The sequence below is a fragment of the Alligator mississippiensis genome, chromosome 10 (assembly GCF_030867095.1).
Source record: "Alligator mississippiensis isolate rAllMis1 chromosome 10, rAllMis1, whole genome shotgun sequence".
NCBI lineage: Eukaryota > Metazoa > Chordata > Crocodylia > Alligatoridae > Alligator > Alligator mississippiensis.
Genome location: NC_081833.1, coordinates 36,740,300 through 36,754,418, shown reverse-complemented (window position 1 = coordinate 36,754,418; position 14,119 = coordinate 36,740,300). Strand labels below are relative to the sequence as shown.

Below are 14,119 nucleotides of genomic sequence, written 5' to 3'. Positions count from 1 at the left end.
CAGCCTCTGGGAGCTGTTTGCAAAAGGGGTGAGGAAACCCTCAACCCTGCCTGAAGGGGGGAAGGGCAGGGCCCGACACGCACTCACCGGGGGCTGCTTCAGGCTCACCCGTCTTGCTGGAGGTAAGTAGGGCTTGGGGGTTGTGGGGCAGGGCTGGGGGGGAAGCTGACTAGGGGCCGAGGGAGCAGCCAGCCAGGCACTCCAGCCAGGCACTCCAGCCAGGAGCGGGTTTGCATCCTCCCCGCTCCCCACCGAAGTGCTCCGCTAGCTGGAAACCCCCACCACTCCCAGGCAGCTGCAAACCTCCTCGCTCCCTCAGCCTCCAGCCAGCTTCGGCACACCCTGGCTGGACACTCTGGCCAGGAGGGGGGGTTTGCAGTTGGCCTGAAGCGGTGGGGTTTTCCAGCCAGCCAAGCACTCTGGCTGGGAGCAGGCAGGCTGTAAACTCCCTCCCAACCAGAGTGCCTGGCCAGCTGCAAACCCTGGGTCACAAAAGCTGTGCTCCCAGCCCTGCTGCCCTCCCCCAGGCTCTCCAGAGCGCAGCGTGTGCGACTAGCACAGCAGGGCACAGCGGGGCCACTTGCGAAAGCTGCCTGCCGCTGCAAGCTCCGTGCTGCCCTGACCACACTTCCTCTGCAGGCATGGGAGCAGTGCACATCCGCCCTGCCCCCATCCCCCACACAGATCTGGGGGGTGCAGGTCCTCCCTGCTCCCCAGGAGTGCACACTGCCACTGGGAGATGGCTTTGCTCAAGCCTGCAGCAGGCAGCAGCAGGGGGAGGAGCTGGCTCGTGCTCCTGCTGTAGCAAGCACTGCTTTCCATTGGGGGCAGGGGCCTGCAGACCTGGGTCCCTGGCCCCACAGCCCTGGCAGCTGGGGGCCCCCTCCAGCAGGGCTGGGGGACAGAAGCTGTAGGTGGGGGGCAAGGGGCACCAGCAGGGCTGTAGGGGTGCATTTAATTTTAACCACTGATTTGGGGATTTTTATCAGAGAATTTGCAATTTGTGATTTGTTTATCACGGAAAACCAGGATCCCTGCTGATGAGTCTGTGACAGCCTTGATCAATGGAGATGGATCTTTAAGTTTTGGCAACAGAGACTTATGCTTTAAAATCCAGAGGCTTGAGATTGAATCACCATCACTTACCACACTGCAGGAGCAGAGCCTTACAACGACAGGGTGGAAAGCAGCAGCTGTTAGTAGAAAAACTACAGCACAGTAATATGCAAAGAATATTCTGCCCAGTCCCAAGACTGGAGGAAGTTCCACTGGACAACATGCAATGGTTTGTGATGGGCACAGATTCAAAGGCCAAGCCCAGTATCCTTTCTGAACAATTGATTCAGATGTGAATTTAGAGACTTGAAGGTACCTGACTCGGGCAGCGTTTTAAAATCAGCCCCTTTGGCACCTGGTTTCAGGGTCCACTTAGAAGCTGTTACCTGTGCCACAGCAACTGAAACAGCACATCAAGTTTTGAGCCAGTGGACTCTGTGTAGGCAGCTGTTTAAATAGTACTTGCTGACATTAATAATGCATTTGGATTACCTCCCTTATATTTTCAGTGACCTGCTCTGCACTGTGAACAGCCTCCACCATTAGCTTTGCTGTCTTCCAATGATGTAACTGAACTGGCCCTCAAAGAGATTTTTGTTGGCTCTGTAGGTATCTGGTAACTTATTGATCCAAATGGCATGATAAGCAAGTTGTGTTTGCCCTAATACCAGCTAAGTGATGTGGGCCTCTGCTTGAATCAGGAAAGACTTTAAGGCAGAGAATAACACAAAATTGCTTCATTCTTCCATACACCATTTTAGACCCAGCAAATCTGAATCTCCCTTCAAAGCTTCTTCCAGGAAAACTGAATACCATTTTTATAGGGTGACACAACTTGAGTTACAAAAGGAAGTTGCAAATCTGTCTCCTGGTACTTACTCTGTTAATCCATAGGTCAATTTGCCAATGGATTTTTTCCCCAGTGATATTAGGGTAGGTTGCTTGTCTGAATGCTGTTTGAATTACCTCAGCAGTTTTTTCTGGTTCACTGGAAGGAAGACCAAAGGGACCCCCCCCCCAATAAACTTCAATCCACTCAAGCCAGAAAATCAGCTTAGGTCTCTTATAAGTAGCATTAAAAGACAGAGAGTTTTCCCCAATGCTTTTCCCATCCTTCAGCTTCCCAGGACTCAATGGAAGAAACAAGAGGAAAATCAGTTTAAAAGGACTTGCCAACGGAAAAAAAGCTGGAGTTTGGGTCAGGGAGTGGTGAGAGATGCATGGGTGTAAGCCTGTCATGCCCCTGCACCCCAAAGACCTCCAGCAGTGGCAGCGGACCCTGCCTGACCCCCAGCAGAGCCGGAGGTAAGTAGGGCCCGTGGTGGGAGGCAGCTGAGAGGAGCCTAGGAGGGGTCTGCCCCACGCCAGCTCCTACTTGGCCCAGCCCCCAGGGAGCTGTGCGAACAGGATGTACAAACAGGCGTGCTTGTTTGCCTGGCAGGCGAGTCAGCGCAGGAGTTTGCGCAGTAGGGTGATCAGGAAGGCCTGAGGCTCCCCAGCCTCCACTCAGATGGGTCCCTGGCTCCATGTGGAGGCTGCCTACCAAGACTGCAGGCAGCTGGGTTTGGGGGCACTGATACCTCCCCTTGTGGGGTGTGCTCAATGGTGGAGGCCCTGGAGTGCCAGATTAGGGTACGCCAGGCAATGGTCCAGTGGCTGCGCTCCATTAGAGATGCAGAGCAAGAGCATCTCTCTTACCTTCAGGCTTTCTACCTGATGGCTGATGACAGCATGGCGGAACCAAGGAACCGCCACAAAGTCCAGCCTGGGGTTGCCTGGACAACGGTTGTCTCTGGCCCAAAGAGGTGCAGCACCAGGGTTACCACTCCCCTGGAGCTGCACAATCGTTTTGCACCTTTACATCAACTGAGCCAGCCATACCGCTGGCTCCAGCATGTGAGGACGGAAGGCCATCAGCACATGTGCCCAGAAGAAAGCTCAGAGTTATCATGGCGGGTGACTCCCTCCTTAGGGGGACAGAGGGAGCAATCTGTCGCCCTGACCCCTTAGCCCATGAGGTCTGCTGCCTGCCTGGAGCTCGGGTCTGGGATGTGATGGAGAGGATCCCCAAACCTATCCAGCCCTCCAACCACTCTCCCGTGTTACTCATCCATGTGGGCACAAATGATACAGCACGGAGCAGTCCAGGCCAGGTCATGTGTGACTACAGGGTTCTGGGGGCTGGGCTCAGGGGTCTCGGGGCACAGATAATTTTTTCATCAATCCTCCCAGTCACAGGACATGGGCTCTGGAGAAAAAGGTTCATTGGTGAGGTGAATAGAAGACTCCGCTGATGGTGTTATTATGAGGGGTTTGGCTTCTTTGACCATGGTGCACACTTCAGAGAGAGTGGACTGTTGGGAAGGGATGGCCTCCACCTTACCTGAAAGGGGAAGAAGCTCTTCTCAACCTGAACAGCTGACCTTCTTGACAGGGCTTTAAACTAAGACCACTGGGGGGCAGTCTATTAACAGTTCTAGTCCAGGTCATGTCAGCCGCATTACCAATAACTTGGGCAGCCCAAGGGAACCTGCTCTGATGACAGCCCAAGAAAAGGTCCCGCCTCACCCCATAGGGAAGCATGGGGCTTCTCATGGCAGACTCAACTGCCTATACACAAATGCGAGGAGCTTGGGAAACAAACAAGAGGAACTGGCCCTTCTTTTATATGAAAATGACTATACCTTGTAGGGATAACAGAGACCTGGTGGGACTCTACCTATGATTGGTCTCTTGTTTTGGAGTTTTATACCTTATACAGGAGAGACCATCTTGGAAAGAGGGTTGGGGGTGTTGCTGTTTTCATCAAGGATCAGTTCACTTCCCTGCAAATTGTGCTTTCTAACCAGGAAGGGCATCTTGAGACACTGGGTCAAAATACGGGGAGAACATGGGGAGGGTGACATACTTGTGGGAGTCTACTATAGACCTCCCCACCAAGAGGAAGAACTTGATCAAGAATTCATTAGGGAACTGGTTGAGGCCGCATGCTCTCAATGCATAATCATCATGGGGGACTTCAACTTCCCTGACATCTCTTGGGATGAGCGCACGGTCAAATCAGACAGGTCACACAGCTTTCTTGCTTGCACTGATGACATCTACCTAACAGAGGAAGTCTATGGGCAGACTAGGGGAGAAGCATTTCTTGATCTGGTCCTGGCCAAAGGGGAGGACCTGGTGAGCAATCTGAGGATCAAGGGGAAGCTTGGTAATAGCGACCATGATTTGGTTACCTTCTCAGTTCACCAAAGAGCAGGTAAATCCCTCAGTAAAACAGAAATCCTTAACTTTGGAAAGGCTGACTTTTGTAAACTCAGAGATTTGGTAAGTCGGGCTATTAGGGGCCGTATCCCCCTAGATAAGAGAGTACATGAGGAATGGTCATCTCTCAAGAACATAATCCTTGAGGCACAGGGGAAAGCCATTCCACCCCACATGAAATGTAATCAACTGGTAAGGAAGCCCCTTTGGCTGAACAAGGAACTGTTGGACCTCATTAAACTCAAAAGAAAAGCCTACTCCAGTTGGAAAATGGAAAGCATCACTAAAGAGGACTACTCAGCACTCACCTGCACCTGTAGGGAGCAGTCCAGAAAAGCCAAGGGACAAGCCAAACTCAGGCTAGCTTCAGGGATTAAAGACAACAAAATGCCATTCTTCAGATATGTGGGAAGTTGAAAAAAGAATAAAGATAGCAATGGTCCCCTGCAGGATCAAGCGGGGCAGCTGACATCCAACACCCAAGAAAAAGGCCAATCTCCTAAACAACTTTTTTGCCCTCCCAAGGGGATCACACTGTCAGAAAGGACACAAACCAGCCTGGGAGTGGGTGGTGGGCCCAAAATAGAGTGGATCAGCTGAAGGAACACCTTGAGAATCTGGACATTCACAAGTCCCGGGCCCAGATGAAATGCACCCAAGAGTCTTGAAAGAGCTGGCAGATATCATTGCATCCCCCTTGGCAAAGATATTTGAAAATTCGTGGTGCTTGGGCGAGGTCCCGGAAGACTGGAAAAGGGCCAACATGGTCCCTATCTTCAAGCAAAGGAGGAGGGATGACCCAGAGAATTATAGACCAATAAGTCTGAAGTCCATCCCTGGAAAAAGCCTAGAGAAAATTGTCAAGGGATCCATCAACACCAGACTATTGGAAGGCAAGCTTCTGAAGGCAAGCCAACACAGCTTTGGGACTGGTAGGTCTTGCCTGACCAACCTCAATTCCTTTTATGACCAGGTGACATGAGCCCCGGACAAGGGAGATGATGTGGCTGTCATATATCTGGATTTCAAGAAAGCCTTTGACATAGTTCCCCACAATGTCCTAAGCTGGGGAAATGTGGCCTTGATCATCTTATGGTCCGATGGCTAAGTAACTGGCTACAGGGTCGGACCCAAAGAGTACTAGTTGATGGGAGCAAATCAATGTGGCGCAGGGTGAGCAGTGGAGTCCCTCAGGGCCCTCAGGGTTAATATTTTTATTAACAATCTGGAGTCGGGAGTCAGATGCAAACTGGCAAAGTTCACGGATGACACCAAATTATGGGGGATGGCAGTCATACCGCAGGACAGGCTGGGGATACAGGCCGAGTTGGACACCCTTTCAAGGTGAACTGACTAAAACCGATTGGCCTTCGGTGTTGAGAAGTGTAAGATGCTTCACCTCGATAGGAAGAACCCTCAACACACTTACAAGCTTGGCAGTGCTGCGCTTGCTAGCACCACAACCGAAAGAGACTTGGAGGTCCTGATTGACCACAAGATGAATATGAGCCACCGATGCGATGCTGTGGCTGGCAAAGCAAACCAAACTCTGGCATGCATCTAGTGATGCATCTCAAGCAAAACCAGGGACATCATCTTCCCAATGTACTTGGTCTTGGTGAGGCTGCAGCTGGAGTACTATGTCCAGTTTTGGGCCACCCACTTCAGGAGGGATGTGGAAAAGCTTGAGAGAGTCCAGAGGAGAGCCACTTGTATGATCCAAGGCCTAGAGATCAGACCATATGACAAGAGGCTGAGAGATTTGGGACTCTTCAGTCTGGAAAAGAGAAGGCTCAGGGGTGAGTTGGTAGTTTTATAAGAGGGGTACATCAGGACCTGGGAGAACAGCAGTTCACCAGAGCTCCCCAAGAGATAACAAGGTCTAATGGCCATAAACTCCAGAAAGGCTGATTCAGACTAGACATAACAAAAAAGTTCTTTACCGTGTGTGTCCAGGGTCTGGAACAGACTCCAACCAGAGGTGGTTCAAGCACCTACTCTGGACTCCTTCAAAAAATGTCTGGATATTTTTCTTGATGGGATCACTTGATCCCAGCTGACTTCCTGTCTATGGCAGGGGGGCTGGACTCAATCTCACAAGGTCCCTTCCAGCCCCTAATGTCTATAAATCTATGGGTCTATGAATCTATAGGAACAGCACCTCTTTATGCCGGGTCAGTAATTTGGAACAATGAAAACAGGTTGCTCTCAAAACTCAATACCAGATGTTACATCAAGACCAACTCCATGTGGGGCAGACTGGGACGATTCTCATACAGTACAGACAAGATCAATATATCTCACAGGTAGGGACTTTACTACTAAGTCTCAGTGTTTTGCCTAGAAGGCAACCAGTAGGGACAGAATAGTTTGCATATCAGCTGTGACCATTGGTCCAACAAGTCCTACAGTACTAGGCAATATCATCTGATTCCTCATCAGGGGTAATTAACAAGCAAACAGCAGAATACGTCAGGGCAGGTGTTGAGTGTCAAACACAAAATAAACTTTCCTACATGGATTCGGCCAGCTGATCTGCGCATACGCTGGAAACTGAGAGTAATTGCTAGGGACATGACATCACTTTTTTGCTGTGTCCACAGGAGACAGGACAAGAAGTAGTGGGCCTAGATTGCAAAAGGAAGACTTGGATTAGGTATTAGAAAGAAGTTTCTAACTTAGCACTAGAAAAGATGACCTAGGGAGGTTGCAGAACCTCTGGCATTGGAAATGTTACGTTAGTTTGGAGAGAGATAAATCTGCCTCGAACAAGGAGTTAGAACAAAGACCTCCCAAGGTCTTTTTATAAATCTATGACCGTAGCTTGTACGGCTGCACAATTATATTAATTTCCATAACATTACTTCTCCTGTTTCAACCTCGTGTCATAGCATATATCCCAGACAGGTTATATGCTGCTTATAGGGTAGCACTTCTTTCTATTGCTTCTAAATAAGCCAGCCACCGATTTAGTCAAAAATCCTTTTCTCTTCATATTCCAACACCTTCACAAAGGTGAATTGATCAGTTCTGACTCCATCCTTTGTCACTATTGGTTGATTAGTAAAATGTAAGGGTTCATGGCTTCCAGCTGAGAAGCTCAAAACCCTTTGCTGTGACAGTGGAGAAACATTGTACAGACTGAGTAGCTGACACACAAAGTGGCTCAGGTCTGGCCAGAGCTAGTCATTAAAAGCAGATCACCTGGCTGTCAATCCACATAAAATATTGTTGCTGACCCTTTTTAGGCAAAGGTTAAATACATTTATGACCTTTACCAACAATAGCTATGCAAATTTGGTTTATAACTTGCCATTGGATGGCATGTGGATAATGGTAATTTAATCTCATACTTCCAGGCATTAACAGGTCATAACCAAGGATTAGGAAGGATTTTTTCTCCTAAAATACAGCACTGTACAACTGGAAGTATCAATTATTGGCTGTGGCTGGAAACAGGTTCCCTGAATCATGGGACAAGCAGACTGATATATTCTAGGAAATGTCACTTGAGAGGGATACTTAACAGCCAGCAGCTTGATTACAAAGGATTAAATATAAATACATCTGCCTGGGAAAATAAGTACAGAAATAGACAGAGAATGAATGGCATTCTTAGCTGCCCAGTCTGCCCATTGACTGCTTCTCATGGGGTTGATAGGTGGGAAATATTGCAAAAAAGCAGTGACTTACACACAAATGCAGCTGGCTTTGTTATTCTACAGGCAATCCCAGTGATGCTAAAGGAGGATGGCTGAGTTTTGCAAGCCACTGATGTGCTGATGAGAGGTAGCAGGATCATAGAGATTTGTGGCATCATGTGAAAGCTTGCAGTGGTGTTAGAGTAGAAAGGCAATCACAAGAAAGACTGACCAATTCCTTTTTTCAGCAGCACCCCAACCAAAGTGCTTTCTAGGCAGGACATGACTGACTTCCTTTATTTATCCAAGTCCCATTTCCTAGTCATCCTACAGCTAATTTAACCCCCTGTAAGCTGGGTTGCCTTGCCTGTGAGCTTCTTCAGGAGCTCCTCAGCCAGTCCACACAAATAAAACAGTCTTTAAACAAACTACACAAGCATAATAAACCCTATTCTCCTGTTCCAGACATTGGGAGGGGATCCTGTGACTGCCTCTAGCATAACCATCTGGTCCCTCCGTACAGCCAGCAGTTCAGTGCACTGCTTGCCTCTGGCTCTGTTCCTTCACAGTTTGCTGCCCTGCTGCTCTTCTATGGGGATTTTAAGCTCACATTGACCCACTCCCATATCAGCATCATCCTCACACCTGCAGCTACTCAGCAGTGCTGGCTGCCTCCTCTTAAGGAAACAAGCCACTCTGTTACACCTACTCAGAGCCATCACTCTGTCTTTGTGCCCAAGCAGGACCTAATTCTTCTTGCAAGATCACTTTAAAATCAGAAATAACTCAGTTGAAGTTAACGGAATGATGTTAGGATGAGCTTGGGATTGGGCTTACAGGCTGGGTGACTGGGGATAAGGGGTGACTTCAAAGGGGCAGTTTTGAGGTTTTCCTCAAGGTTTGTCCTTAGAACAGGAAAAATTATTATAGTTACAATCATGCTTTGCCATCCTGAAACATCTATCCAAAACACCTATCAAAAGGTGTCACCAAGTATTTTCAACCCCATTTTACTGATGGGGAAACTGAGGCATTGTTCAGGTCAAACCAAGTTACCACTTTTTCTACCCACATATTCTCCCCAAAAAGGAAAACTTAACAAAAATCACTTTATTCAACACAAAATGCTTTCTTCATCTGGAAATGAAACACTTGGTTCTGGGCCGCTGTTCAGAAAAGCAAAATAAAGAAAGAGGAAAATTTTCACCAAGGAGATGTTACTCCAGGGTTAAAGTACTCACTTGGGATGTTGCTTTAGCATCCTGATCTATCTGATGGTTCCAGACTTTCTTTGCTGGACTTTATCTATGTAACAACTTCCTTCCTATTGTATCAGATGTCAGAGGTGATGCAGGTTCAGGCTAGTTAGGTTGTTTTTCTGCTAAAATGAATGGAGAAATTTTTGCTGAGAAATCAAGTGCCTGCTCATACCCTGGATGGAGGTATTAGTGGTCATTGACCCATGCAAGGAAATACAACATCTGGTATCTTTTCAAAACTTACCAGCACTGAGAGAAGTGCTGGATTCCTGAAGTGACTGGCTAGATAGAACCTCAGTTCTTGCTAGGGAGAAGGATGCACTGTGCACACTCTCATGACAGTCATGTTAGTCTACCTGTACATGGCTGTCTTTCCATGCTGCATAGAGAGTGTTGATGGTCTCCAAGTTATGCCACGCACCCCACTGGGGAGCATGTACTCCAAACGGACATGCATGGTAGGATGGTAGGATGCTATAGATGCATTTGATAGATGTGTCCCCTCATCTAGTGGGGACTAGGCCACAAACAGGTTGATGAGCCTGTGAATGAATCTGGGTCTTTTAAGTTCAAGTAGCAGAGTTTCCCAGTGCAAGAACTGGAGATCCCAGACTCAAGCCCTGTTGCCAACAAGCCACTCAGGGGTGCAGTGTTACAAGCATGTGGTATAAAAGCATATAAATAGTGCCTGTAATATATGCTATATATATGTAATATATCGGGTGGGCAATTATTTGGGCCCATAGGCCACCTACAGAGTTTTGGTGAGCTGTCGTGGGCCAGGTCAGCACTCCCTCCCCTGTGCAGCAACTCACTAAAACTCTTTAAGAGGCTCCCATCTGCTTGGCACTAGCCACTTCTCAGCTGTGGCCATGGAGACCCCAGAATTGTAGGGCGGTGACAGCATGGGGCTGGGGCCCATGGCAGAGCTGTGAATTGCTTCCCACATAACACTGCCTGCAAAACTGGCACCCATTGCAGGGGTGTGTGGGCAGCAGATCATGTCTCTGCTCTACACTCAGCCAGAATAGGGCCAGGGCTAGGATCTGGGGGAGCTGCATCCAGAAGTGGGATGAGCAAGCAGGTAGGAGGGCAGGGCTGGGGTTCATATTGCATGATGTTGATCGCAGCCCCAGCCCTGCCTGCCCGCCTGCCTGTCCTGCTCCCTCAGATCCCAGCCCCAGCCCCGTCCCAGTTGAGCACAGAGCAGAGCCATGATCCACCAGCCACACACCCCTATGACAGGCTCTGGTTCTGTGGTCAGGGGCAAGCTGGGAGTGGATCATGGCTCTGCCCTGGGCCCCAGCCTGAACCATTTCTGCAGCTACAGCGCACCCCAATCTTGCTCTCTTTCTTTCTCTCCTCCTGCCTGACCCATCCCCACAGCTATTGCATGCCCCATCCACAATGCCCAGGCCCTTTCTGCAGTTTACACTAGCTCAGTGTTCCAGAAGTAGCACAAGGCAGGCACTGGCATCAACTGTGAATGCTGCTAGCAAGTTTCCAGTGGGGATCACAGTGACTTCCTGAGACTGCAGTTGAAGCACTGATGCAGCAACCTCAGCTGTGGAGCCAGGCAGACATCCCAATCCTCACCTGGAACCTGCCATCCATGACCACAGCTGATGCCAGTGCCCACCCAGCACTGCTTCTGGCATGCAGGGCAGGAGCTGGTGTAAGCTATGGAAGGGGCTGGGACATTCCTGGCATCACCCAGTAGATGTAGCTGCCAGTCTCCATGGGCTGGATTCCATAAGTTTGTGACCACCTATCTGTGGGCTGGATACAATCAGTTGATGGGCCAAATCTGGCCCATAAGCCATGTTTTGCCCACCCCTGTAATGTATGCTATATATGTAACAATTATCATATATGAAATGTATGCTAGATTCACCCCTGTTAATGCTGGGAGGTCTAAATGACTCAACTCTGAAACTCTTCCTGGTATCCCATGTCCCAGGGGCATTGACCCAGAAGAAGGGTCATTTTGGAAAAGACATCATCCTCATTGTGCTGGGGAGAAAGCAGTTTCAAAGAGGAGTTCAAAAGGAAAGAAAAGTTAAAATTTGTGCCCAAAAACAAACCCTGCATGTGCAAAGAGCAGTTTTTCTGTTTGTTTTGTTCCTTATAAATATTGCAGAGGAGCTGCAGAGAAGGACCTCAGAGTTACAGTGGGCCATGAACTGAATATGAGCCAACAGTGTGCTTTTGTTGCAAAAAAAAGTCCAACAAATAGCATATTGGGCTGTATTAGCAGGAGTGTCACTTGCAAATCAAGGAAAGTGATTCTTCTGCTCTATTCAGCACTTGTGGGGCCTCACCTGGAGTACTGTGTCCAGCTTTGGGCCGCAGACTTCAAGAGGATATGGACTGTTTGGAAAAAGTCCAGCACAAAGCAACAAAAATGATTAGGGGCCTGGGAGGCAAGGTTTATGAGGAAAGGCTGAAAGAACTAGGGTCATTGAGAAGACTGAGGGGAGGATTTGATAACAGTCTTCAAATACCTGAAGAGTGATTACCAGGGATCTACCCAAATCAAGGAAACAGGTAGCTGATTTCACAAACACATCATGGGGCTGTCCGCCATTTTCACAGGATTATGGCAATGCCTGCCTCCCCCCCCACCACATGCCTCTGATTGGCTGAAGGGCCCCAGCAATCCCACCCTTCCCCACAAATTGGCAGATAGTTGGAAACCATGGATTAATTATCTTGATTAAGCAATTGTTTAATGAAATGTCTTCTCAAATTAAAGCTGTACATAACATGAATTGTAACTAATACTATGACTATACTTTATTAAAGGACATTGTAAAAAGGAGTTTACTCTATCCTAACCTTGACACTCCTGTTAAATGGAGCATCCAATGGCAGTTGTTGCTGATGTTCTCCATCTCTGTGGTCCCCACTTTGACTGGTGAAGTACTCCCTGTACCTGAGCTTACAGCCCGGACAGTGATTGAAGACTTTCTTGAAGGAGGACACTGATAGCTAGGAAATGATATTTAGAGATTTGCTTTTAGGAACTGACTTGTAGGTAGAATAGATATTTAATTAGAACAATGGTCCAGAGGAACAGGAAAGGTTAATTGGTTTCTAAAAGCCTGTTTGTGACAAAGTTTCACAACCTTCAAGGCAGGCACCATGTCTGAGGCTAATGGACAAACAGGCTGGGAAATTTACACAGTGTTCCCTGAAAACCCATAACAAAGATAAGGGACTCTGCAGCATTGGCACTAGGGCACAATGACCAGCTGCAGAGCCCCTGGGATTTCCAGTTTTGGTGGATGGACCAAATTAGGAGGCCAGGGTTGCCCAAATTAAGACACTGGTAAATGACCAAATTAAGATGTATGCATGTGATGTGTTTGTTGGAACAAAGGAATATGTTGGCAGGACAGAACATGGACAATGTGACAAACCACAGGGAAACCAATCAACAGTACCCAAAAATGAAGAGTCATCAGAGGAAAAAGAATACAAAAGGAGGGATTTTAGAGCAACAAAGGGTCTCTAAGGGGAGAATCTGAGGCCACCATGGGCAGAGGGCACACCACCAGCCCATCTCCCCCACCTGGGGTGCAGTGGTGGCATTGGCCCTTGACCTCCAAGACTGCTGACATTCAAACAACCACAGGGTAGCCTTTGTGTACTGGCCAGGTGTACTTTTCTCCCTGTGACAGCCTTAGGAACCAGTAGATAAGTAGAAATGTGGGGGTTATTTTGTTTGCTTTGCCTGCATTCCTCTTATCTGCTCTTCCTTTATATCAATAAAATTTACCTATTGTTGAGTGAAAGAAGTTGTAGTCAATCTGAGTGTTTGGGTTCACCTAGGTAAAGTATCTGGGTCATAAATCCAGTGCTAACAGACACCAGGCTATCCACATCAGGGAACTGCATGCACCAGATGTCGCGTACTAAAGACAGAACTTGTGCATTGCAGGTGACATGAAATGCATTAGGCAGCATTCCTTGCAGCACATCAGAGAAAGCCTTGCACATTGTCAGACAGCAATGCTGAGATCTTGTTAAATTTTAAGGCATAGTTGACAATTGCCTTCAGCCTGAGAAACAATAGAAAATTGACAGACTTGAGGTGGACTGGCTCTGCTTGAAAAACAAACAGGTCTCAGTTTGTCCAGCTTCCAGGTACAAATAGAATGTGCAGCACGTAGTTATCTTGAGGGTCAGTGACTTTATCGGCCACAATGGAGAAGGATTCATACTTTGCCAATGCAGCCTTTGTGAACACTATATGTGAAGCAATCACTGTAGGGAGATAGTCTTTGCGTAGCTTGTTCACACACAGAAAACTGCCAGCATTTGTCATGTTTTGGTTCAGGTAGTCCCTTCACTTACGGTGATCAAGTTTCTCCAGCAGGATGTTCACCACCGTGAAAGCCTCCATGAGGGAAAATGCCACTGCTTGCCTTGCCAAGCTGTTTTCCATGGTCCTTTTAAAGAGTGAGGACATGGTCACATGTTTCTTGCTCTGACCTCCAGCATCTGCAGCAGTCTTTTGCTTCATATGCACCTCCAACTCTAAGTGTTGATCTATACTGATTTTCTTTGACCCCTCCAGAGTCACACTGCAGGCAGTACAGAACAGTCTGCGTCCATCTGCATGGAAGGTCCCTGCAGGATACTGCCTTACACGGTCCAGAGCTGAAACATATTTGGCCCTCTTGGAGGATTTCTTCTCAGCATTCATCCCTGCCCAATCCTCCTCAAGCTGCAGCATGCTGTAGCAGCACACCTCTGGCTGCTTAAAAGATGGTGCAAAAACCCTCTAACTTCCTTTACTGGCCCCAGAGTAGCTCCTGTACCGAGCTTACATCTCAGGCTCAGCCTTTCATTTGCTTCCTCTCCCCGACCCTTGCCCGCTTCTCCTCTCCCATG

At 48.2% G+C, this 14,119-nt stretch overlaps 1 protein-coding gene across 1 annotated transcript in view; it reads right to left on the bottom strand.

Moving 5' to 3' along the window:
• The window catches only part of CETP (cholesteryl ester transfer protein), a 31,231-nt gene extending 17,537 nt beyond the window's left edge, over positions 1-13,694 (bottom strand). Inside the window, exon 1 of the mRNA XM_059713293.1 lies at positions 13,580-13,694. Coding sequence (XP_059569276.1) covers positions 13,580-13,694 — 115 coding nt within the window. The remainder of the gene's footprint in view (positions 1-13,579) is intronic.
• Between the last annotated feature and the right edge of the window lie 425 nt (positions 13,695-14,119).